This window comes from Centruroides vittatus, unplaced genomic scaffold (assembly GCF_030686945.1).
Source record: "Centruroides vittatus isolate TY-2023 unplaced genomic scaffold, ASM3068694v2 contig_611, whole genome shotgun sequence".
Lineage (NCBI taxonomy): Eukaryota > Metazoa > Arthropoda > Arachnida > Scorpiones > Buthidae > Centruroides > Centruroides vittatus.
The window spans coordinates 60,516-87,048 of NW_027122373.1; the positions used below are offsets into that span (position 1 = coordinate 60,516).

Here is a 26,533-nt window from a genome sequence, read left to right on the forward strand (position 1 = left end):
GTATAATTGGGGCAATTGATTGCACCCATATACCTATCCAGTGTCCTGACAGCAGTAGAGCACAAGTTTTTTATAATAGAAAATCCTATTATTCTATTAACTGCCAGGTGAGAATTATTTACATATATCATCATCTTTACTTAATTATGAGGTTAAGAAAATAACATATTTAAGTAAAATTTCAATAAAATACAATTTTATTGTTCTCCACAAATATTTTTGTAACTAATTTATTGTAGCTTAAATGACTATTAAGTATGCAATGGCCTATATATTTTTCTAACATTTTAAATTGTTATGCCTTGTTATGAACAGTTATATTCTTGACTATTTCTTTGACATAAAAATAAAAATATCAAATAATATCTTTGATATCTCAACCTGATAACTTTAATGAAAATATATAATTGATGCATGTTTAAATGTATATTTTAGGTCATCTGTGATGGAAAAATGAAAATTAGGAATATTGTTGCTCGGTGGCCAGGTTCAACACATGACAGCAGAATTTTTTCAAACAGCAGTATTAAAGAAAAACTTCACCAAGGATATTGTAATGGATATCTTGTTGGTGACAGTGGCTATCCTTGTTTGCCGTACTTAATGACCCCATTTCTACATCCGCAGAATCACGGCGAAAGACGGTACAACAAAGCTCATTCACGAGCAAGAAATATCGTGGAGAGATTATTTGGGGTGTGGAAAAGACGATTTCCCTGCATAGGAAGTTGTCTAAGAACGAAATTAGACAACACACTCAATATAATAATAGCCACTGCAATTTTACATAATTGGGCCATTGATTTTAAAGAGGAGGAGTTTCTGATTGAGCATTCAAATGAAGAGAGAGAGGAAGAAAGTTCAACAATGAATGAGCAATCAAGTTCAGGGTCTGCTCTTCGAAGATCTATTGTACTGCAACATTTCACTTAAATGAAACAGTACTGTAGAAATTTCACAAAAGGTCCTTTTCAGGACCATACAATTTTGATAAAGAGTGAGCCTATCACAGACAAAATAATTCTCTTTTTATTCATTTTAAATAAAAATATTTCTTAACATAACCTATGTAACAAATTAAATAAACATTCATACAATTGTTTTATTCATCCATATTTCCTCAAAAAGATTTAAATTATGATTTCTATGTTTAATGTTTGTTCTACCATATATTTGGTTATTTTACACTAAAATTAAATACATAAAATGTCAACATAAATCTGATAATGTGGTTAAAAACAGTTTTAAAGTCATTATAGAATTTATTCATAGAAAGCTGAGCTAAAAATATAAATTAATGTCTTCATTTTATTTACAAATTTCAAAATTTTGTTTAAAACTTACATTTTGGACTTAGCACATTACTTAGATATTTTACAATATGGAATTTTCATATTTTATTACTGATTTTTAATCTGTTCTACATTCTGTTACAAAAGTATAAGGAACACCATAAATTTTGTGATTTTTCAAAATTTATTTAAACTTTTTGATAGAAAACAGTTTTATATGTTTTAAAACATATTTTTGTCAGCAATTACTAAATCAGTTTTACCTCTCCATCCATTCCACTCACCTCCAAAACCACCCCAAATCATTACAGACCCAGCCTCTTGTTGCTGGCTTATTTTAACGTTGCTTTCTCTTCTTAAATTATGCCAATATGAAAACCCATCAGGGCCATCTAAATTAAACTTCTTCTCGTCACTAAACATTATTTCTAACCATTCTTCAGTTCATCCCATCTTGTCATTAGCCCAGTTTAAATGCATTGATTTGTGTTTGGCAGTTAAAAGGTGGTTTCAACTTCATTTTTAAATAAATTACATTGTCATTGTTTTTTAAAGTTCTCCAAACAGTCACATGAGATAAATCTATTGGTAATTCAGCAGCAGCTTGCCTTGTTGACTTGCTTTTATTAATTATAAGCTTAAAAACTTCTCTCTCATTTCTTGATGTTAAACATTTAGGCTGTCCTGACTTTCTTTTTTGCCCATAATTTTTACCTTGTTGGAAAACATTTTGAATAGCATTCGTACATCTATTTACAGCAACAGAAATTTGTCTCAGAGACTTGCCTGAACCACTCAAATAATAAATTTTATGTATTTCTTGCTCCTTAAGTACAGTTCCATCAGGCATTGTTGAAAATGTTTATATAACATTCAATAAAACATTCAAAAAAGCCACCATGACAGTTAAAAATGATGACATCTCACCCTAGTCATGATAATTATAATCTTTATTTTCTTATATTTTTTCTTTGATATTCTCCCATCATCTAATTGTTTATTAATATGATATGACCACTCTTAACTAAAGTTGTTGGCCCTGAAAAGGGCCGTTTTAATATTTATTAAATACATTTAGTTATTTTCTAATAATTTTAGTTCTTGCAGAAGTTTCAACTTTTTTAATCTTAATAACTCTATGTTAAGTTGTTCTGCTTCTTGCTTTTTCCTCTCTGTATCTTGTTTTATATTCTCTGTATCTTGTTTCATTTTCTCTGTTTTTATGCCCTCCTCTATTAGCTGGATTTGGGCTTTCTCTAATGAATTAATGCTATAAATATAATATAAATCATTATTTTTTAAAAAGTAATTATTAATATTTAGTATTATTTTATCTGAATATTATTTACCGTTGTCTTTTGGGTGGTGGTGGATCATCTGCCACGTTCACATTTTCCCTGACAGCTACATCACTTATCACTACAGGTGAAAATATTGCTGAATTAGAGTGTTCATTTGTATCTGTAAGTGATTCAATATTTTCATATGTAACGATAAGTGGCGATGGTGGATCATCTGGATTGGGTAATGGTTCAATACTGTCACCCAAAACAGATAAAACCACTTGTGTGGAGGGATTCAATGATAATGGTGCTGGTCCTCCACCTGTTATATGTGCAGCACGTCGGTTATTATCTGCCTCTTTTTTGGCATCTATTTTTAATCGCTTCCAGCAACCTATAACATAGATCATAAGATATACTTTTCTAGTAAATTTTTCTTAAATTAAATATGCTATTTTAATATTTGTATATTTACATAATCTATTAATCTAATAAATAGAAGTAGGGATTAGTAGGATATGAAATCTTGATTCAGAATAGAGTTCTACAATTCGGACTTTTTCTCCTTACTCTTTCACATAAATATAGATTGTACAAAGTAATTTTCATTGTAATAAATTTAATTTAGGTGATTAATAATCGTAACTTTCTATTTTCTTTTTATTAAAATTTTGAATTATTATTCTACTTTGATATTATTAATGTTAAAAATATTGGTAAAAAATATTAACTAACATCTTATAATCTGAAATGAATATTTTACATTCATACTTGCCTTTCAATTGTGCTATTGTACGAGCTGCTCTACAGGGAAATGACGAAGAGAATTCGTCTTAAATCTTCTCCCATGCGGATTTTTTTACGCTAGAGTACGGTTAACATACCCCTTCTCTTCAATTACGAGATAATTTTTAATAATTTCCGCCAGGACGTTCTTTTCTTCTTTCGAAAAGTTCTTACACGTTTTCGACACAGTCGCCATGTTTCTGACGTCACACGAATAATCTGATTGGCTGAATTACTCCTAAAACAAGGGAGTAATGGCGAAGAAAGTAACAGCCAATGTTTTGCCGAGATTCGTTTAGACGACGTTCAGAAATAGACAGTCGTCGTCTTTGCAATGCATTTTTAACCGCGGTTCAGCCAGCCAACGTTTATAGGCCGTTCTGTTGTTAAACGTCGTTTAACATAATCTCTGTCTCTGCAATCGGCTGCCAGTGTTCAGGGTACGAAGACCGCTTGACCACTGGCAGGCTGGAATGGAGATAGAAATTATTGATTGACAGAAATTCAAAAAATATTTTGGGGTGGAATTTCGACATTATCTACATTTGCGATATAAAAACGTAACTACTGTGTTTCGGAGCAATTGGTTTAATGGCCTAGGCGTATATAGCAAACAAACATCCAAACATCCAAACTTTCTAATTTATATATGTAGATAATTGTCTTTATCTCCAAATATTAATATTAATTATTTTATACTTCTAATTAGATATACGTTATATACTAGAAATTATATTTTTTACCTGAATTCTTTTCAATGAAACCCAAATTTCTGCAATGAGATTGACTGCTCTCGAAAACAAAATAACGGCGCCAAAATAGATGAAAATCGAAACGTACATAGTGACAAACACAATTTGAGCGTCTAAAGTGCTCCCAGACAAAACTATAGCGTAGAAAGTAACACAAGTAAATAGTCTTGACACAGGATATCCCAATGTCAATGGTATTCCTCTGGCATACATAAACATTTTCACTTTCTTCATTTCTTTTCTACAAATAGAGCAATTATGAATATAAACTAATGTAAAATATACATAATGAAAGATATTAGGACACAAATATGACACGTTATTTTAGATGGTTGTAGAAATTCAAGAACGCTTTTAAGCGTTCTTGAATTTCTACATCCATCGAACAAACTAAATATTACTACTCTCATCTAACTAAATAATACTCTCAAGCTATGGACATCGCTATTTATCTGTGATTTCTTTTAAAATTCATAACAAATTCAGATTGAGAAGCAGAATTTTCAGGGAATAAGGTTTTCTGTATGAAAAGAATATGAAAATAGCATAATTATACTTACTTCCTTATTTTCTCTATTAACGAAGCGAACGGCAACTCCCAAGTGTACATTTTCACTAATCGCATGCCAGCAATTATCTCGTTCAACAGATTCAACCTTTCATCTCCTAATACAGCTGCCTGCAATCTGTCATTACGCAATTTATTGAAAAAATACATTTATTTGTAAAATTACATAAAGTAAATTAACAAAATTCTAGTAAAAATTTTATTGTCATTTCAAATTATGAAATTGACACATTTAAAGTTTATTGCATAAAGTAAATAAACTTTAAATCTCTCAATTTCATAATTTAAAATGTCAATGAAATTTTAACTAGAATTTTGTTAATTTACTTTACTTACTTTACTTAATTTACTTTATTGTACTCTGAATATTTTATATTGTGTTCAAGTATGTTTTTTCTTGGGAAAAAATATTAAACTTTTAAGTCCTAAACTGATTTGATTGCTTAAGAAGAAAAATTTAATTAAGTAAATAAAATTCTGCTAATATCACTTAGTTACAGAGTAGTAAACACACTACATCTTTATTCATTTCAGATGTAAGTATGTCATAATTATGTAACATAAAATAATAATTACCTCAATTTTGAGTATAGTTTGCCCAACACAATTTGCAACGGAACGTACAGAAGTATGACCGAAAGTCCAACTAAAATGGCCCATCTGCAGTATTGCCATAGCATCACTACAGCAGTAATCAGTACAAAAGGACTTGTGAATAAATATAAAATAAGGAAGATATTCTGTGAATAAAATATAAATATTTAATGAGAAAAATTAGAAGAGTGCCGTGAAAATCATTAGAATAGTTTATTTTAGTTGTGCAAATAAATTTTTGTAACAACAAGATATTAATTAACACAATAAAAATAATATTTAGAAAAATAATCATATAAACTTACGGTAGAAAATTTGTTGACATCATTTGCTAGAAGATTTACCATTTGTCCTATATTCGATTTTGCCAGAGATGAAGAACTTAGATTAATTGCCTGCATAGAAATATTTCAAATTAAAACAAATACAAAATATAAATCCAAACATTGTTATTTATCAAAAAATTAATATAAATTGTAACTTTTTTAATACGATAACTTCATTTTCCTGCGAATAACGCGTTTCAACGTATTCCCCAGAAAATATTCACAACAAAAATGAAACTGTTACATAACCCATATGGTATGTACTATGTGTATAAGAACAGACGTCGCTTTACTGGGAAGAAGGTTTATAATTATAATTGGCATATACTTCCATCTTTATCGAAGTTAGTTTAAACTGAGATAACCGATTAGTTATATTGACCAAAACACGTATAAATTCTACTTATTATTAATTAAATTATCTCTTTTCTTATGAAACAAAATATTATCCATCAATAGCACAAAAAATACCAAAGGAATGCTGTTGCATTAATCCCAATGCAGCATAAATTTTATAATCAATACAAAAAAAAAATTATTTTCAATGCAGAAAGTTTAGAAAAGCACATAATACCTGAACATCTTAAAAATAAATTACATTTATTTTTGCTAAAACCTGAATAATTTACATTAAATATGCGGACGTTTTAACTTTCTATACGAAAATTTATAAAAAGTATGCTTGAGTGTAATGTAGTAAGATCATTTTTATGGGACATGTTATAATGGTGCATCGTTATTTCTATGTGTTTATATATATGTATGTTTCAACATTATATTATATTATATAAAAACACGGATCGTCAATAATATATATTTTCAATTTTTATACTTTTCAACTTCTGTTTCATTCAGTGTAATGATCCATAACATTTCTTTTTTTATCAATAAAACACTCTCGACCCTTTTAATGCATCTCAATAATTACCGAAATACACACCGAACTATATCTACGTTAATTAGTATTTATTTCTAACTTTACTTTATCTAAAAATATACAATCTACTTTAAATTCTACATAACACAAAAAGTAACATTGCGATCCCAAAACGTACAAAATCAAGGATATCACAAACCTTTAAACCATTGCCAGTCTCCTTCCATTAAAACAGTATATATGATATATAATGTGAACAGAAAATAAATAAAGCGAGAAAACTGAAAAATTAACTATTTTCATTTAAATGACTAAAACAAGTTTAAAATCAAAATGACTGTATAAAATGACACAAGTTAAACGAACAAACAGAAATAAAAACTACTATACGTTTCTAATAATGTATTTGTTACTTGCCTTATTGTATATGACAGTGCATAAAGCTATTTTTAACTTCATGCCTAATATTACTGTTATAAAGTAGTTACTGTTAAATATAAACAAATAAATCGCTGTTAGGCCACAAAATCCTGCGGCTAATAAATAAACTTTTGGTTCATTCCATTCCGATTTGTTGTCAAAATAATGTATTATTAATCCTAAAATGTACGCTTTGCTCGTAACTAAGACAATTTCCTGGAAATACATAATTGAGATATTATAAATCATTTTTAATGGCAAAATGAAGTTCGATTAGTAGACACAGTACCTGAATAAATGCGAGTAAAATTACTATTAAGTATTTCCACCCAACGAATCGTAGTATTGCTTTTGCTGTGCTTGGATTTCTCTTCAGTAATTCCTTATTCCATTCTCTAAAAAACACAAAAAATTTCTACAAGTTAAGAAGATATTACTTTTAAACTTTATAATATTTTGAAGCAATCCAATCCGTAAAAAACTACGAGTGATGTATAAAGTCTTACCTATATTACGCCTGTCTAACAAAATGGTTTCTATAATACACTAAAAAGTTTTAAATAGATTATATCTTCTTTTTCTGGTTTTAAGAAATCGGCATCTCAGTCACACAGCATACACCCATTGTAAAAGCATATGTGCTTCTGCTTCCATAAAAACATTAGTTATGTCACGCATACTATTTTCCTGTTTACTCAGATTTTTCTCTTTCGTACAGTATCGTTGTTAGTGAGCTATTCGGATTTCTCATTCCCCGGTCTACTGCTAGTCCCGAAATTCCGAGATAAAAGTGAACTGTTTCCCGGGATAGAATTAATTATTTTTAAGACATACAAAATATCTTGAAATCAAATGATATAATTATTTCTCATTTTTAATGTAATTCATCACCTTCAAAATCATATTAATAATGCTATGTACGATATATATGAAAATTATCTTTAAGATGTAGAAAGTTTCACAAAGAAGAAAAATTTATTAGAGTTTACTGGAAACTGTATACAACAACAACAACAACAAAAATGCTTTGAATAGAAGATACAACAGCATAGGAAAATCGACTATCATCACAGATGAAATGAAAAGAACAATTTCCATTAAGGTTTTACCATGTAAGAATGTGAACATCCTGACAGTGATCAACAGAAAAATATCTTAAGTCCATTTGAAAAACTCAGATCTAATTTCTGTGTCAACCTCTTGTTTTGAAGTTAGTTTTATCTGTAACATACGCTGTAGTAAGAGCTTAGGGATTAATGTAACTGGACAGTTTATACATAGTGAATTGAAAATGCGATGAGCAGCAGCTGAAATTAATATTTTTGTAACCATTTCAAATCATGCATATTTTAAATTCACCATATTTGTTCCAAGGGTGTCATTACTGCAATTCCAAGTTATTCCCAAAACGTTTCTATCTGCTATACAGCTTAAAGTAGGGTCAACATAATCGTACCCTCTCAACTCAAATTTTTTTTGGCCATACCATTTGTAGCCACTTGTACAAAACGTCGTAGACCTGCAATACTTTTGCATTTATCAACATAAAAAAACTTCGTGATTTTCCGATTGTAATGTTGATATGTGGACTCTTTCTGCTTCGTCAATTTTAAAACTGACTGAAGATGATACTGGATGATAACTGCCAGAAGAAATCGACTACAAGATACACCAAACACTACTCAACAATGCCTGTTGTTTCAAATTTCTATCGTTTCTATACCGCAGAAATCTGAGAAAGTTCTTATAAGTAAAGAAGCTGATTTGCAGAAAAACCTTACGAATGACTGCTCCTATACCTCTTTTCACCAAAGGAAATCGAGTTAAAATTCTATGAATCAATTTACTGAGATTTAATAAATTTTTACAAATGAAATTTTCAGTGGACGAACTTTTTTATGAATAATATTACCAAAACAGGCATGGCTCAGAATAAATAAATGTATTGCTAAGTATTAAATAAAAATTTTACTTGTTGCATAATTGGAAGTGTAATTGTGTTTTTCATTACACTATCACCGTGGAAAAATGAAACAAAACAACACAGAAAAGCAAAAACTCACATTGTCAAAAATAAATGCATTAACCCATTAGAATAAAATTAACATTGGTCCAAACTGTAAGAAAAAGCAAACAATATGACATTTAGATTTATATAATGATATATTTATCATAGGTACATGTATTCTATTTCTATTGATTGTACATATATTTTTTGAATTAGTTTAATTGTGTGCAATGCATTAGTAACAGTGTTATTGCAATTCCTCACATTTTACACAAACCAGTTGCTTGCGTGATGCCTGTGAGATGATTGCAATTTTTTAATTAATAAATCCACGCTCAACAAAAAATATATGAAACGCACTCTGTGTGAGTCAGAGATTTCGGGAGTATTGATTTTCGAACATCTCAGATTTTTAAAATGTGAAGAACGAATAGACGAAAATTTTATCTTAAACTTTAATCACTTTAAATTTCAACCGTTTATAATTCAATTATTTTATCAAAGAGCAAGATTAAAATCCATAACAGTTAATTCCCACAAACTTAATTTTTTGTTGAAGATGACCCATCTATTGTGTCACCCGGAACTTTCGATAAATTTCAACTATTGTACACTAGACCCTTAAAAACAATTTCCTGACCTCATAGAAAAAACCCGAGGAAGCCAAATGACAAGGGAGGACGATGACAAATCCAGGAAGTCGTCATCTGGTCGTTCAACTCAGCTCCAAATCCTGCAGAGAAATTACTTCGAAGAATCTCCGCAACCATCAAGCATATTCCAGGGCGTAACCCAACCTGGTGATCCGTTGAATATTCTTCTGTGGACTTTTCCATTCCTCTGTGGACTTTTCCATTCTTCAGCAGACAATTCCATCCAAGACGCCGTTGTTGAATATCAATTAATCGGACTCGTCTGCCACACTCCAAGTCAAAAAATCCAGTAGCTCTAAGCCAAGTCTCTTAAAAAGGTATTTATCAAAACGCGAGTCGTTTGTAAACTCTCTCTGTCGGAATGACAAAAATACGACCGGTCTCTCAATGACCATTGGAAAATGTAACCATGTGTCTGTATGCCTGTATTTACTTTTGTTAATATTAAATTCTTATTGCCTGTTAACAGGGATCCCGAGTGAATCACTTTCTCCTCTCTCTCTCCTCATCTCTACTCTGTGTTCAACCGCTTATCCCCGCGACCGCTCGCGTGACGTAATAACTCGCCGTCTCGGCTTCCGGGTCCTTAGCGACTCGGTGGTGTCAGCCGAAAAGAGTTCTAGTAAAGTTTTCAAAATCAAAAGTTTGTGTCACCCCTTACACGTCATGCAATCAAATATGGGTTAAAATAAAAAATTATGTACAAATCGGCAGAACAGCAGGTTTTATTGCAAAAAATAAAAATATAACATGATCAATTTCAGGAGTATTTCAAAATTTCGATTTATTATTGGTATATTTTTGCAGACAGCTAAATAGATGAGTGAATAAAATGGGAAAACTATCACTCAACTTACAGAAAAAACTAAGAAATTTTCAGAATGTCATTTGAATATATCGTGTTTAGTCTCACAGCACTAGTTGCACCATTTCTGGCCCAGCCGATCCCATAAAGAACACGCAAAATCGCCCTCTTATTATTAACACGGTAAAATTGGTTTTCAATATTAGAATTCAAGACCGATTAAAAAGTCGTAATACTGTTATAAATGTTTTTCGTATAAGAAGCACAAATATTATAATTAATATAAATGAAACAAGCATTTATAGTTTTTCCTTGTGATAGTAGTCATCTAGAGTAGAGATGGGCAACCTTTTTCTATGTAAGGGCCGCATTTTAAGACTTTTAAACTGATGCGGGCCGCATACAAGAGAAAGAAAAAAGGTGTTAGAAAATCAGAATTATTTATTCATATATAATTATAAATTAGCATAGGTACATGATGTAAACGTAATATATTGAAAGTATTTGGTTAAATATTCGTCACTGCTAGTTTTAAATTAGTTTCGATGTGTCTGTTAGCCGGTTTCTTGTTTTAATTTTTACTAAATTCATTGCGGGAAAAAACTATTCATATACATAAGTTGCAGAAAATAACGTTTGAATTTTTGCTGCATACTTCCTTAAGCTGAAAAATTGATACATTTATTCACATTTTATGCGTCGCAGGCCGCAAAATATATGAATGCGGGTCGCATGCGGCCCGAGGGCTGCAGGTTGCCCATCCCTGATCTAGAGCATCTATGAGAATTGAGATAGAGCCTGTCGCTACAGCCATGTTATTTTAAGTAATATAAAAAAGGGAAATCTTTATTAATACAAAATGTAGATTACCTGTTTCTAAATACTCGGTATTTAGACAGTAATGTTGACAAAAACATAAAGGTTAGCAAACACTCAGAATTTTATAAATGTTTATAATTCGTTACCTTTTGATAAAACGGTGTAATAAAGTATTTAAAAATTAGACTATCATTACTTTTGGAGAGGAAAGAGAATAAAAGCAGTTATGTACAGCATACAGAAAAATGTTATTGCATCTTGTGAATTAATTCTCAATATAGTATAAGAAAAAGTATTTTCAAATGGACTAAATAGAATAGAAAGTGGTTGTCTGCTCTCTGTTTAACAAACTGTATGAGCTTAATCCGTATTCACATTAACGTGTGAGACATTAATTAAAGTATTTGCATATTACCTACAAAAATAATCCTGGAGAATTATATGTTATAGCTTAAAATGTGCCTTTTACAACACTTTCAGCGTAAAACTTGTAAAAATATTTTCTATATAAGTAATTTAAAACTCAATATAAAAAACAAGGTTTTTATAATTAAAGTTCCACTTCAAAAGGAAAACTACTGGACAAAATGTTATCAAACTTGGTAATAGTTTACGACAAGTCATGGGATTTTATTCCACCTAACGAAAATAGTTCAAAAACTCACCACCGGCAGGGAATGGTGCTGTATGCAATATCGTTGAAAGGAATGAGACATGAAGGAATCGGTTTAAATGTTTTTTATCGTTTCTAACACGTGTTACAAAGCATGTTCAATGTGGCGTCACCATTTTCTCAAAGCAATTTAAATCGCATTACTGTGTTCTCAACAGTAGCTCTTAGCATATCAGTAGGAATGTTACGGACATGTTGGTGTGTCGCGTTTTTCAATTCCAGCCAAATTGTTCATTTTCATTTTCAACCGATGTCTTTATATCTTATTTAGTTTAACAATACAGCGCATACAGCGGCATTTCCCGCTGATGGTAAGTTTGTGAACTATTGTTTTGGGGAAATAAAATCCCACGACTTTGTAAATTATTACCATTTTTGATAATATTTTGTTTAGTAGTTTTCCTTTTATGGCCATTTCAAAGTAGAACTTTAATTATAAAAACCCTGTATTTATATAATCTAACAAAACTGCTTAACAGGCAATCCTAATTGCTTAATATTTCAGCCAACTCATTTCATAATCATTAACTAGGTCACAGGTCAATACCACAATACCTACGTTACCTGTAATCACAGTTTCATTACACTTGACGAGAATACTTGTGATTCAACAAAACAATATACTCATTATCGCATTTTTTTTAGTTTAAAAAAATATTTAATTTAATCTGAATAAACAAAAGAAATTGGTAAAGTTACTTCTCAAGCATATTTCCAAGGTACTCTGAAGTATGACATTTGGAAGTTTCGTATAAATCATCTTCTTTTAAAAGTCGCTTTCTTCCTTTAATTATTATTGGAAAAAGCCAACTGAAAAAATAAATAAATTATTTGTTATTGTTTTGTATAATTATATTGACAAGTACTCGAAATTTAATGAAAGTTTTATAATTTATTCTCTTCCGAGAAAACGGTGTAATAAAGTATTTAAAAATTAATCTATCATTATTTTGTAATTATTAGAATTACAATTATAATTTCATAAAAATAATAAATAATACACTTCAATCATTAAGTGTCAATTGACAAAAACAAAAAATGAAACATTATTTTATATATTACCTCATCCTTCTAACTACTGCAATTACAGTTGTACTTAAAACATTTTTGAAATAATATATAGTAAATATATAATGTAAACAAAACATGCAATATTAGTACCAAAATTATCAGCTGTTACAAATGTTCAGTTACAGTAATGTTTATTTTTTAAGTGAAAATTTTATTTTCTAATCTCTACTTATTCATTTTCATGAATTGTCACTTAACGATAACATTTAGAATTCACGTAACCAGATATAAGAGTAAAATAAACCTAATAGTAAATAGAAATAAACCAGTGGCAAGTACGTTTTTTCGGGAAGAAATTATCGAAAAGTTCTGCTGCAGTGAAGTATCATAATCATAACATAAAAATTATATATGTGAGTTTTGTAATTTGTCTTAGAATCTGAATGAAGAAAGGCAAAATGAATAATTCACAAGAAAAAATTAAAGAAGGATCACAGAAGTTCGTCCTAAAATATACAAATTTGTGTAACAAAAACTTTACTGAACGATATTTAAACCATACTAATTATTATTGAATTAGCAGATGAACTTGGCATTGCTCAGGGAAAAAGTAACAACAGCGTAAATTAAGTTACTTAATTTATTTCAGTTTTCTAATTCTTTTACTATAGTGTATGATATAGTATTTGATTTATGTTCACAAAGGTTGTCTTGTGTAGAAGTTTATCACACCGATTGCCCAATCTAACACATTTCAAAAATTATTTAAATTGTGTACAGTAGAAAAATAATTTTTAAATGTGTTAGATTGGTTATTCGGTGTGATAAACCCTTACGTCTTATAACCTTTATAGTTATATAGCCGATCTTACCCGTTTTCACTGGGTGCAAGAAGTATGTCCCCCGTTTCCGAGGTTAATTGGATAATATTTAGATGGGCCGAAAATATGTTCGAATTCCTGCAAAAACATCAATATCCTTATCTAAAGTAATACAGTAGAAGCTAAATTCTGCACGGTAATGCTTAATCCTTTCTCTCTCCTCCGCGGGAGTATTTCCAAAAATCCCTTCTTAGTGTACATTATCATGGCATCCCCTAACTAGTACCAAATTTCAACTTTCGATTCCTAACCGTTTGGGCGTCGCGCTTATTATTATCACTATTATTATTATCAACCCATCTCGATTATAATATTAACAGAAATAATGACTGTTCTGTATTTGTTTGTAAAGATATGAATTAAGGTGTAAATAAAGATTTTTTCATTTTGACCGTTGAATAAAATATTTTATCTATGCTAATCAGAAACGTTATCAATATTATAAATTCTATTAACAAACAAGGCCTAAGTACACAATATATACAGAGAAATTTGTAAAATAGTTAATACAAAAAAAAATTAAGAATTAACATTAATTTAGCATTCCACATTAATCTCTCTCTCTCTTTTTTAAAGAATTAATGTAGAAATAAATTCTTCTTGATTTTATTATATTATACATAGTGTCAAATTAAATGTCCAAAGTTTGAATGCTTATAACAATTCAGCACTTGTAATAATTTTAGCTCAATGGTGCAGTTGATGTTGTGTGAAATATGAAATTAAAATATATTTCTATCAACAAGATGCTTGCTGGAAGCTGTTTCTGCAAAAATCCTGCTAGTGCAGCAGAACACTCGAGATTTGAGACTCAACCTGTGCATTTACAAAACATGATTTATGCCTGATAGAAAAGAAAAAAAAGAACTAATAATACCATTAATTTATGAATACCTGTAGGATAATATACATGGTTCATACAATGTTCAAACAAGTTGAAGAAATATAATTTAAATTGCTAAGAACAATGAAACGAAACAAATAAGATATTTTCAAAGATTCCAAAGCTTATGGAAAACGTGAACATAATACATCAACTTTCAATTCACAGGCGATCACGTCTTTGTGTTCTATGTGCCGATATCGCATGCAAAAATTATGCTAAATTTGCGCATAATTGAAAGTCCATACACACTCATAAATGCACCAGGACTGTTTTATCTAGTGGTAAATATAGCCACAATGAATGCATCGGCTATATACTTACACGTCAGAAAAAACAATTCAAAACAAAATAAAAGAAAAAGCTTTCCTAACATTATATGTCTTCTTGCTTTTCCAAATGTGAAATAAAGCAATACAACAACCAAACACTTTGTACAAATGCAAGACCTGAAACAGAGATGTGTAGATTCGTTTTAAAGTACGAAGTAGTCAGTAGAGTAATATTTTTAAACCCATTTCAAGAAACATAGGGTAGGATGACCTATATCATAAGAAAAAAGGACATCGAACCCCATTACATTTGTGATAATTGTGTTTACTCAGTGTGTAATTATGAACAATTTACGTACAGGTTATCTAAATGAAAATTATGCATATGAGAGTGAGTAAAAAGGAACAGTCTCTACTTGCTACTGATTAATTTGCTTTCATCTGTGACATCTACCGTATCATATTGAACATTCCTCATTCCATCTTTAGCAGAAAATCAAATATTAAATATATGGAATTTATCATATCATGAAAATTAGAAACACTTAAATTACATGCCGAGAAGCAGTTTTTCTAAACTGAATTTATTAATTCGTTGATTAATAATTACATAGGATTTATCACATAAATCTGACAAACATTAGAAACAAACGTACTGGTGTGATAACTCTTTTTAAGAGAGTTTTTAACCAGAGGTCTGTGGGCTTGGAAAGGTAAAAATATGCTTTAACGTTTTTATAGTATTGTGAGAACAGGATGTGTGAGACTTCGCTGACTTATCTAGGATGGCTACTTTTGTTTAAGGAGGTTAACGATCTTGAGACCTGTCTCTACGTCAGTCCTCACACTAGTTAGAACGATTATTTTATATCGCGTTCTAACTCCCAATTTCTATCGTAACTAATTAATAGATACGCGTAGCTGATGTAATCATCCTGTGATAACGTTGAGTGGTGGGTTCGAGTAATCAGCGCGATTGGCAGAGGGTCGTGCCAATAGGAAAAGGGAACAAATCAAGATAAATCTACTAATAAACTATCTTAGACAGGGTTCCTACTCAAACTCTTGTTTTCAATTCCCTGACTTTCCATGATTTTCTCTGACCAACTTTGTCCAAATTCCCTGACCCTCACATTTCTTACAGTGTGGAATATCGACATAATGAAACAGCATTTTATTTATCGTGAACATTGATTGAGTATATCTATCCCTCTTTTTTGGACAGTTGATATGTTTCAAAGACTGCCACATTAAAAAAAATACAGTACATACCGGTACATCTTGTAGAAAAATGTTTGATAGAATCCAAAACTTCAATGTAATGAAAAAATAAGCAACAAATGAAACATGAGCTTTTTATTTTATCATTACTTATCATTATTATTTGTATGTAAATCTAGTAAATACAAGATAGCATAAAATCAACAAACGGTATTTGATATACAGTACAAATAGTACTGTACTGTGCTTAAAATGAACTCTCAACTTAGAAACACGTAATTTTAAAACCAATCTTTCAACAAAAAGAGTAACTTTTTTTAAACAGCAACATAATTTTAACAAAAAGTTAAATTTAAAAATTTTCAAATAAAGCATTTTTTCCCTCAAAAAAATTGACCATGTAAAAAAAGAAATAGTTTTCTTTTGTCAACCACATTATATACAATCTATTTTTACACAATTTTGAAATAAAGAGGGATAGGTGTAAGTTTACAGTATAGCTTCTCTGACAAATGTATCTAATTTATTGTAAATTTTTTTTATTTTTACAAAATGGACAATCAAAATACAGAGAAACTTCTTAGTATTAATTCTCTTTTTTTCAAAATACAGATAATTAGAAAATAAAAAATTAATTACAATTCACAAAATAGAAGAACTATTAATGTAGTTTTAGCTTTTTCTCCTCAAGTGTATTTATTTTCATTTCAATCTCTTTTTCTTCCTTTTCATGATCTTTTCTTAACATTTTCTTGTGTTGTTTTAAATCCTTAAGTTGTTGTGTAAGTTTTCTTTTTTCTTCAGCCCTCAATGCCTGCTGCTTCTGAATATCTTTTTTCTGTTGCAGAGATGCAATATATCGCTGTCTAGATCCTCTGACTATTAACAACATTTTCTGGTCTACATTTATTTGATCAATACCACCGGCAAAATGGATCCCATCATAAACTAAGCGTTGAGCAACTAAACTTTCTTCCTTAAGATTTTCACTCAACAGTGATTTGTTAACCGCATTTAGTCATTTAATTCTTAATGGATACTCTTGTATATTAGATTAAGTATATAATAAACTCCTTGTTTGTTTGTATAGCCTGTCTCCTGTCTATCAACGACGCCTGTCAACTTTCTCAACCTCTCGCCACTCGCCAATAACCCATCTCAGGACTCCGCGTTCGGATTTTAACAACCTGTGCCAAGTAAGTGGTTAATAGGGCTACCCTCTATAGCCCACGGCTTATCTCACACTTAGATTATATATAACTGCGTATAAATATTATAATAGACTAAAAAGACTTAAGTATAGCGACTCTAGATATATTGGCTAAATACTTCGGTTAACTAAATGCAAAAATTGGCTAAGCTTCTTCTCTAACTGAAAGGCCACTTTCTTTGCAGAGAAAGCATACAACAATTTACATATTTACTAAGGAGAACCTTTATTTTTATGTCTTCTTACGATGGAGAAGACTAAGTGGCTAGTAATTTAACCTCTTAACAGTGGAACAGTCGGACTCGGCTCTACCAGTTAGTTGAAAAGATAAACCGTGGGAATTTTTTTAAGAATTTTCCCACGCGTTTTTCTCGTTTCCGTTTAGGAAAAAAAATTTTTAAACAGTTACGTCTTGTAAAGAAAAAATCGTTCTTTATTGTCACATAATTTTTTTATATATGAATTTTTTTCGCGGTAATTTTTTGCTAAAATTTTTTTTTCAAATTTATATTAAATTCTTTTTTGATTTTCCATCCGATACGATTTTTTCAAAACTTTTGAATTTATTTTCAATTTTATAAAATTTTTTAAAGTTTTAGGCATTTAAGTAATGACGATTTTTTCCAACCTGCGAATCAAATTCAAGAAAATGTAATTGACAGTTAACGAATTTCATCCACAACAATAGAAGACGTAAAGGTTGTTATGACTACAACTGGCGGCCTTTCCCCCCAGACTGAAATGTGGGTGAAGGTCGTCTCGTGTTCTACTTTCTGTAGAAGTGACGTAATCATTGTAAATAAAAGAAAATTTCAGTATATCGTTTATTTAAAATTTTAAAATTCCTTGTTCAAATTTACGCCGAAATATTAAAGCGAATTAAAATATTAGCATTTTGTAAATAAACTTACTTGACATATAATAAATTTAAATAAATTAATCTTTAAGAAACAACAAAACAATAAAAAAATGTAGAAATATTTTTATATTCATCTTCACATTTATAACATATGTTATCGTCATTGACCGATATTTAATTTTAAAAACAATTTTCACAATTGGCATGCATCAGAAAAAGAAAGCATAACTTCCCTAAAACACACTTCATTGAGAAGGTCCGCTTCACTCTGAAAAAGCCGACAGTTTTATGTCAGAAATCCAATGTGTGACCTACTTTCTCTAACGTAGTAAAACAAAGTAAGTTGCAGTACAACAATACACATAAACATAAATAAATTAGTAGCCCAATAATACATACTTTCATGTAAATCCATATGTTATATCCAAAAGTCAGTTTTCCCAAATTGTCGAAAAATAAATTATTTTCAACTTTTCTTTTTGTAAAGCAGCATATTCTGAAAAACAAGTTCTATATTCAGAGTAAAATTTCCACCTTTTATCCGTTAAAAACAACGCAAAATGTACGAATCCACATAATAAAAAATTATCGCAGTGAACTTCGAAAAAACCAGAAACACAGATACACCAGACTGCACTGTACAAAATTTTCCCACGAACTGATTCATATTTTAATGCACCTGTGAATAATTTCATCACATGACGAAAAGTTTTTGAATAAAAGCTAAAAGTTTTTAAAAATTCTTTCATAAAATCCGATGAATTTAATTAATACACAATAACTAAATCTGTTTAATAAAGATTAATAATTTTCCATTATAATTATGCAAATTAGATATAAAAAAGATCATCGCGCAAATTCTCCCGCGAACCATGGATGACTCTTACGTCATCTGGATTGAAGTTTCCTGCAAAATACTGAAAATTTTTATATAATTCTTTTACTAATCCAGCCAAATTTAAATAATATAAAATGTCTAGATCTGTTTAATAAAGATTAGTAATGTACTATCATTAATATGCAAATTAGATATGACAAAGATCACTGTGGAAAAATTCCCGCCAAGATAAAAATAGCTTTCGGTCACGTGATCACCAAGAAATACGCCTTAAATTTAATGTTTGTGTACAAATTAATACATTTTAACTAATGTCATCGTTTAAAATTTAATGTTTCTGTAAAAATTAGTAAATTGTAACAAATTTCATCAAGGACAACAGAATAATTTTCAACTTATAAAAACTTACAATAAATGATTATTTCTTCGAAAGACGTCGATATGCACGAATAAATAATAAATATGCAATAATGCTTTTATCCATTTTAAGTGGATATTGTAAAAATTAAGCTATTTAATTTGTTTGGCTTTTATAATTTAGTTTCCGAATATTTTACTGTGAAATTCCATTTAGTAAACAGAAACGAAGACAAGCTATTAATTATAAACAGGACAATAGAATAATTTTTACGTAAATTGAGTGAAAATACAGAAAAAAACAAATTATATCAAAGATGGGGACAAACAAGCTTACATCCCCAGAACAGAGCTTATAATTCGTTGTTATTTTCAGCCTGTTTCTACTTCGACTGTTTTTTGTTGGTAAAAAGTTAATGTTTTAAGATGTTCTTAGTGAAGAAACATAAAAGTATCGAAATATAATATTCACACACACAAAAATATTCATGTATGTCGACATTAGAAATTTGAAATCAATTATAGAATGTCCTGGATAGAGATATCGTGTGATTGTCTGTTTCTTCTGTCTTATTTTGTTTTTCTACGTGAAAATAAGATATCTTTTATAACTATTGATAATATAAACATTTTGTTTCTTTATATATTACCTTCAATTACAGCTGCAAACTTTAACACATGGAGCATGTGAGAAAGTATTATTGTATAGATTATTACATTTTTATGAATACACCTGAGACTCGTGACAATATAGGCCTATATTAACCTACTTTAAGTGTCAATATTTTATTTAGAATCATTTTAAACGTTATTATTACATCAAATTATGAAATGGAATGTTCCAAGTATAGGAGTAAGAGGGAGGGGAAAGAAGCCATGCGTGGGGAAAAAATGAGTTTTTATCTAAATTATAATAAAATTTACTTATATTTACGATAAATATCGATAATTTTCTTTTGGAGAAATGTATCTTGATAAAATTAATTATCTATATGAATGAAACTTTCAATAATACATTAGTTACAATGACTGACGTTCCTTTCTTACCCTTTCTGTAGTATGTCTTATTATTAAACATAGTTTTCTAGATTATAGCATAATAATGTGTAAAAAAAAAGGAAAATTCTGTTAATTTGTAAACGCAAATACTATCACATAACAAGCATACTGTATCCTCTGTATATTTAAAGTCAGTTATTCGCGATTGAATTTTTCTAGATAAGCCTGTTTAATCCGTAATTTATTTGACAGAAAGAAATTGTTTATGGCCGTATTTCATTTATATAATGTTTTTTTCGTGATATTATTTCTAATATCGGAAAAAAATATACATTTCTAATATGGACATACATCAATATTTTTAATTCTGAATATTATATTTCGATACTTTTATCTTTCTTCACTAACAACAAAGTACTTTTATTTTAAAAAAATAAGTTTTTACCAACATAAAACAGTCAAAGTAGGAACAGGCTGGAATTGACAACAAATTATAAGCTCTGTTCTAGGGATGTAAGCTTGTTTGTCCCCATCTTTGATATAATTCGTTTTTTTCTGTATTTTCACTCAATTTACGTAAAAATTATTCTATTGTCCTGTTTATAACTAATAGCTTGTCTTTGTTTCTGTTTACTAAATGGAATTTCACAGTAAAATATTCGGAAACTAAATTATAAAAGCCAAACAAATTAAATAGCTTAATGTTTACAATATCCACTTAAAATGGATAAAAGCATTATTGCATATTTATTATTTATTCGTGCATATCGACGTCTTTCGAAGAAATAATCATTTATTGTAGAGTTTTTATAAGCTGAAAATTATTCTGTTGTCTTTGATGAAATTTGTTACAATTTACTAATTTTTACAGAAACATTAAATTTTAAACGATGACATTAGTTAAAATGTATTAATTTGTACACAAACATTAAATTTAAGGCGTATTTCTTGGTGATCACGTGACCGAAAGCTATTTTTATCTTGGCGGGAATTTTTCCACAGTGATCTTTGTCATATCTAATTTGCATATTAATGATAGTACATTACTAATCTTTATTAAACAGATCTAGACATTTTATATTATTTAAATTTGACTGGATTAGTAAAATAATTATATAAAAATTTTCAGTATTTTGCAGGAAACTTCAATCCAGATGACGTAAGAGTCATCCATGGTTCGCGGGAGAATTTGCGCGATGATCTTTTTTATATCTAATTTGCATAATTATAATGGAAAATTATTAACCTTTATTAAACAGATTTAGTTATTGTGTATTAATTAAATTCATCGGTTTTTGTGAAAGAATTCTTTAAAACTTTTAGCGTTTATTTAGAAACTTTTTGTCACCTGATGACATTGGACAAGAGCATTTTCGTTTTGTTTATTGTATACGACAGTTCGCGCCAGATTTCGTAAAGTGCGGTTTAATAATTCTGTGTTTCTCGTTTTTTCGAAGTTCACTGCGATAATTTTTTATTACGTGGATTCATACATTTTGCGTTGATTGCAATGGATATTTTAAGGCATAAAGTTTACTGTGAATTAGTTCTAAATTCAGAAAGAAAAGTTGAAAATAATTTATTTTTCGACAATTTGGGAGAACTGATCTTTGTTTGGATGTAAATGAAGGCATGTAAATTTATTTGTGCATATAATTATCTAGTTCTAATTTCGAAACATTTATGGCATTTAGTGTTTATAAGCGTGTTATTTAGACATGTCTACCAATTTAGTGCTAAAACGTAGAACTACGTCAAAGAAGAATACAAACTTTAATTAGCAAGTAGTATCTTTATTAGAAAACTTATTTGTTGGTAGATTTTTTTACATTTAAAGTGTAATTAGATGAAACTAAATGGATGTGAACATAGAAAGTTGAATATGGCAAGAGTAATAGATAAAACTATTATTACATATTACTCGATCAGAAAAATTTATACTTGAAGAATTTTGTTTTGATAATTATTGCCTAGGGTTTATGTCGAAAATATTTTTCAGTTATATTTGTAATTACAGTTAATTCGAATAGTAATGGCGCTTAAATATTTATAGAATTAATTGAAGTTTTCGAATTTTGTTTTGAGGAAACTGAGGAAGGCAAGAGTATCTACAGTTGTATAATGAACTGAATTTAAGTAAATTAGGTGACTTTGTATGTTTCGATGTAGTTTTTTATAATATTACGATATACGAACTTTCGATTTTGTAAATTGTATTATACTAAAAAATAAAGTTTTTCGTTATTCTCCTACTTAATGATGTATTTATAATGTTTCTGAACTAAATAATACTTATTAAATTGAAATCCGAGCATTACAAATTACTATGAATATTAGAGAAGACCGTTTTACTATAAACTACTACGTTTTACTACAGCTTACTCCAATGTTGATTCTACGAAAAGTAGGTCAGACAAGGACCGTTAGACTAATGACGTAGGCTGTTTACTTTTTCCGGTTGCATCGGTGCACTCCCGATAGCGTCATTTACAGAAGTCACACCTACTTTTTTCTGACGCGAGCCAATTAGGAATATTAATTTTTTTAACCAATCAGATGACGGCGGGAGATTTAAATTCGATTTATGTCGATAGATGGCCGTCTAAAATTTCATATTTATTTTAATTTTCTTTCTTTTATTGTAATTTCTCGAGAACTAAAGGATATTCCAAAACAAAGTTGGAGAACCCAACTACTCGTGAAAATTCTACGACTTCACGAAATGGTCCAGGTATTTTATAAGAATTTTTTAACGTCTATTGACGTCCCTCACCACTGCCACTCGATCGCCTTGGACGGCTATTTCCGTCCCTCACTGTTAAGAGGTTAACATATAACTAAAGGTCTGGGTCGATAGTGTGACTAAGAGCCTTGATGGAATGAAGCTTTCACCTTTTATGGAAAATATGAAAATCAATCAAATGCGGTCATTTTATGACAAACTTTCAAACTAGCAGGTACTGTACTTTGATATCCTCTGAATCACAAGAAACAAAAGAGAAATGTAAAAACTAGATAAAATTCTGTCTATCTTCCCCTTTTATAAAATAAGTCTAATATTCGACAAAATTTTATGAATTGTTCCAAAACCCCAGGATCTCACATTAAAATTGTAGTTTATTGTTAATTATTGAGTTAAGAAAGAAGCACAAACCAGTTATATCACTATATCACGTGTTTATATTTTAATAAATGTATTTTTATATAACAGGATTTTTGTATGTTTATTTCATGGAATTATATACATTATTACAAGAAGGAATCCATGATCTTCACCTGATTGGAAAATGAATGGATGGAACAAAATACCTAAGAACCTGTTATGATAGACCCGTTCTACATTAAAGCTTTATTAATGATTATTGATAAAGGATAAAATGTTTTATAGCCGTAAATTGTTTTATTAGTAAATGATATTATGCATTCTTGCAGGAAGCACGTGAAGTAATTAATATTTGTATTACATTTGGGTGTATTGTCTTCTGAGCTGTTGTATCTTGGACTCTTTAACCAAGAATCGGTATAAATTATTTGTATATATCTGTGATTCCCAAAGTGTGCGCCGCGGCTCCCCGGGGCGCCGAGATGCCGTCATAAGGGCGCCGCGAAATATTCAATTAAACAATTCGGCAATTTTCTTGGAATTTCCAATTCTCGAATTTTTGCGCCAACAATCGTGTATGCTGACAAAATTCCAAGAATTTAGCAACTTTCGAGTCTTTCATTGTTTTCTTTCCCCACCCATTCTTTAGTGGTTTAGTCACTAAAGCTTGGGTGTGGAGCTAGCCGCTAATTGTGGGTAGCGCAGTAGCAAGTTGGATTTCTGTTCATTCGTTGTCACCATCTTAGTGTTCGCATTAGTTTTTGTTTGTTGGACTAACGACTAACTTAATAGTGTGGTGGTTAAGTTAATTTTCAAAAGTTATTTTTCTGATCACCCTAAAAATGGACAAATTCTTATTAAACTCGAATAATAAAGATAGTGCTGAATCTAGAGAGGATGTTCCAGAAACAAGTGGCAAGGGTTTCGAGAGGCGAAAACGTCGTAAATATGACGACAGTTATTTGGATTTTGGCTTTACATCAATAAACGAAAATGATAAGGAGAGACCACAGTGTGTGTTGTGTATGAAAGTTTTGGCACCAGAATGTATGCTTCCAAGTAAGTTAAAACGACATTTAGAAACCAACCATTCTAACTTTGTTGGTAGACCTCGCGACTTTTTTACCAAAAAGTTAATTGAATTAAAACAACAAAAAGGCAGCATTTTTAAACATATGTCAATACCAAATAATGCTTTGCTAGCATCATACAAAGTTGCATATAGAGTTGCTAAGTGTAAAAAGACCCATACCATCGCAGAGCAACTCATTCTACCGGCTGCTGTAGATTTAGTGAACATTATGATTGGCGAGTCGGCGGGAAAACTGCTTTCAAAAGTCCCTTTGTCTAACAATACCATTAGTCGCAGAATTCAGCACATGGGGAGGATCTCAATATACAATTAATTGAAAAATTAAAAGGAAGTGAATTTGGATTGCAACTCGATGAGGCCACAGATAATAATAAGGACGCACACTTGATTTGTTACGTACGGTTCTTAGATGGTAATTCAATCGTTGAGGACCTTCTCTTTTGTAAAAGTATTACTGGAAGTACAAAGGCTCAGGATTTGTTCGAGATCCTGAATATATTTATGGTTGAAAATAATTTAGAATGGACAAAGTGCGTTGGTGTTTGTACTGACGGTGGTCGTTCAATGTCCGGCTCTTATGGAGGATTGCAGGCGCTTATTCGAAACAAAGCTCCAGATTCAGTTTGGACCCATTGCATCATTCACAGAGAAGCACTTGCATCAAAGTATATGAGTCCTCCACTAAATATAGTTTTAGAACGTGTAGTAAATATAGTAAACTATATAAAAATTCGGCCACTGAAAGCAAGATTTTTTAAAAAAATGTGTGAAGATATGGGAGCCGAATACACATCTTTGTTGTACTACTGCCACTCACGATGGCTCTCTCGCGGGGGTGTATTGTCTCGTACGTTCCAATTACGGCAAGAAATATACGCTTTCCTTGAAGAAGAAAAACATGAGTATGCCAAACACTTTGTGGAAACAGACTTTTTGATTAAACTCGCATACCTATGTGATATTTTTGAAAAGTTGAATTCGTTGAATCTCTCCTTACAAGGACGCAATATGCACATTTTAAAGCAAACAGAAAAGATTTCAGCTTTCAGAAAAAAATTACAGCTATGGAAAATAAAAATTAATAAAGAGTGTATCAGTGATTGTTTTCCCTTGTTGCACCAGTTTGTAACCTCCAATGAAATTAATTTGTCTTGCAATATAAAATCCATTTTTGTTGATCACCTATCAGAGCTTATAAAAAAGTTCGAAAAATACTTTGAAGCAGATATTGATAAATTTACATGGATTCAAGACCCATTTAGAGCCAAGACTCCATCTGAATTTACTTCTTTAGAAGAAGAATCTCTTATTGACTTGTCTTGCGATAATACTTTAAAGTTAAAATTTGGTAGCATGGAACTTTCTGATTTTTGGATATCAGTAAAAGAGGAATATCCACTGCTTAGTGGTAAAGCTCTACGAATATTAATTCCGTTTGCAACATCCTATTTGTGCGAAGCTGGGTTTTCGGCAGTCGCAGTAATAAAAAGTAAATATCGCTCGAAAATTAACGTTGAACAAGAAATGAGGGTCGCCATATCCAATTTTATTCCGAGATTTGAGAAGTTGTGTAGTGAACATCAAGCCCATCCATCCCATTAATAATTTTAATAATGTTAATCAACAATGAACGTTCAATAAATTGTTTGTGAATTTAAAATTCGTGTTTAATTTATTTTTCAACTAACCTAACCACATGGTGGTTGTCCAGTCTCAATATAGATATTACCGAAACAGTTGAAATTAGATATTTTATATTATCCCAAGGAAAATAGTAAGTATCTGTTTTTAATTTTTCGCTGTTAAATGGATAATCGCTTTTGAAAAGGAAAGTTTTCCGATTTTTCAAGAAAGTCAAAAATTTAGAAAAAAATCTGATGTATTAAGGGCGCCGCGAAAAAATCCGATTATTTAGGGAGCCGCAAACCGAAAAAGATTGGGAACCTCTGG

The 26,533-nt window shown here is 30.2% G+C and overlaps 2 protein-coding genes across 2 annotated transcripts; one reads left to right on the forward strand and one right to left on the reverse strand.

Moving 5' to 3' along the window:
- Positions 1 to 2,366: 2,366 nt before the first annotated feature.
- Positions 2,367 to 3,077, reverse strand: LOC136979346 (uncharacterized). The gene is made up of 2 exons (XM_067275291.1): positions 2,642 to 3,077; positions 2,367 to 2,562 (listed from the first exon to the last, which is right to left on the reverse strand). Exons 1-2 carry the CDS (start codon positions 2,983 to 2,985, stop codon positions 2,367 to 2,369), a joined length of 540 nt encoding a protein of 179 aa, XP_067131392.1. The 5' UTR covers positions 2,986 to 3,077.
- Positions 3,078 to 24,332: 21,255 nt separating this feature from the next.
- On the forward strand, positions 24,333 to 26,185 carry LOC136979347 (zinc finger BED domain-containing protein 5-like). The gene is made up of 2 exons (XM_067275292.1): positions 24,333 to 24,798; positions 24,912 to 26,185. The coding sequence occupies exons 1-2, from the start codon at positions 24,333 to 24,335 to the stop codon at positions 26,183 to 26,185; spliced, it is 1,740 nt and encodes a 579-aa protein (XP_067131393.1).
- The last annotated feature ends 348 nt before the right edge of the window (positions 26,186 to 26,533 follow it).

Coding starts and splice junctions, on each gene's coding strand:
- LOC136979346 (XM_067275291.1), bottom strand. CDS start 2,985: ATGATCTATGTTATAGGTTGCTGGAAGCGATTAAAAATAGATGCCAAA. Junction 2,563..2,641: donor CCACCACCCAAAAGACAACG/GTAAATAATATT, acceptor TTATATTTATAG/CATTAATTCATTAGAGAAAG.
- LOC136979347 (XM_067275292.1), top strand. CDS start 24,333: ATGGACAAATTCTTATTAAACTCGAATAATAAAGATAGTGCTGAATCT. Junction 24,799..24,911: donor TTTAGTGAACATTATGATTG/GCGAGTCGGCGG, acceptor AAAAATTAAAAG/GAAGTGAATTTGGATTGCAA.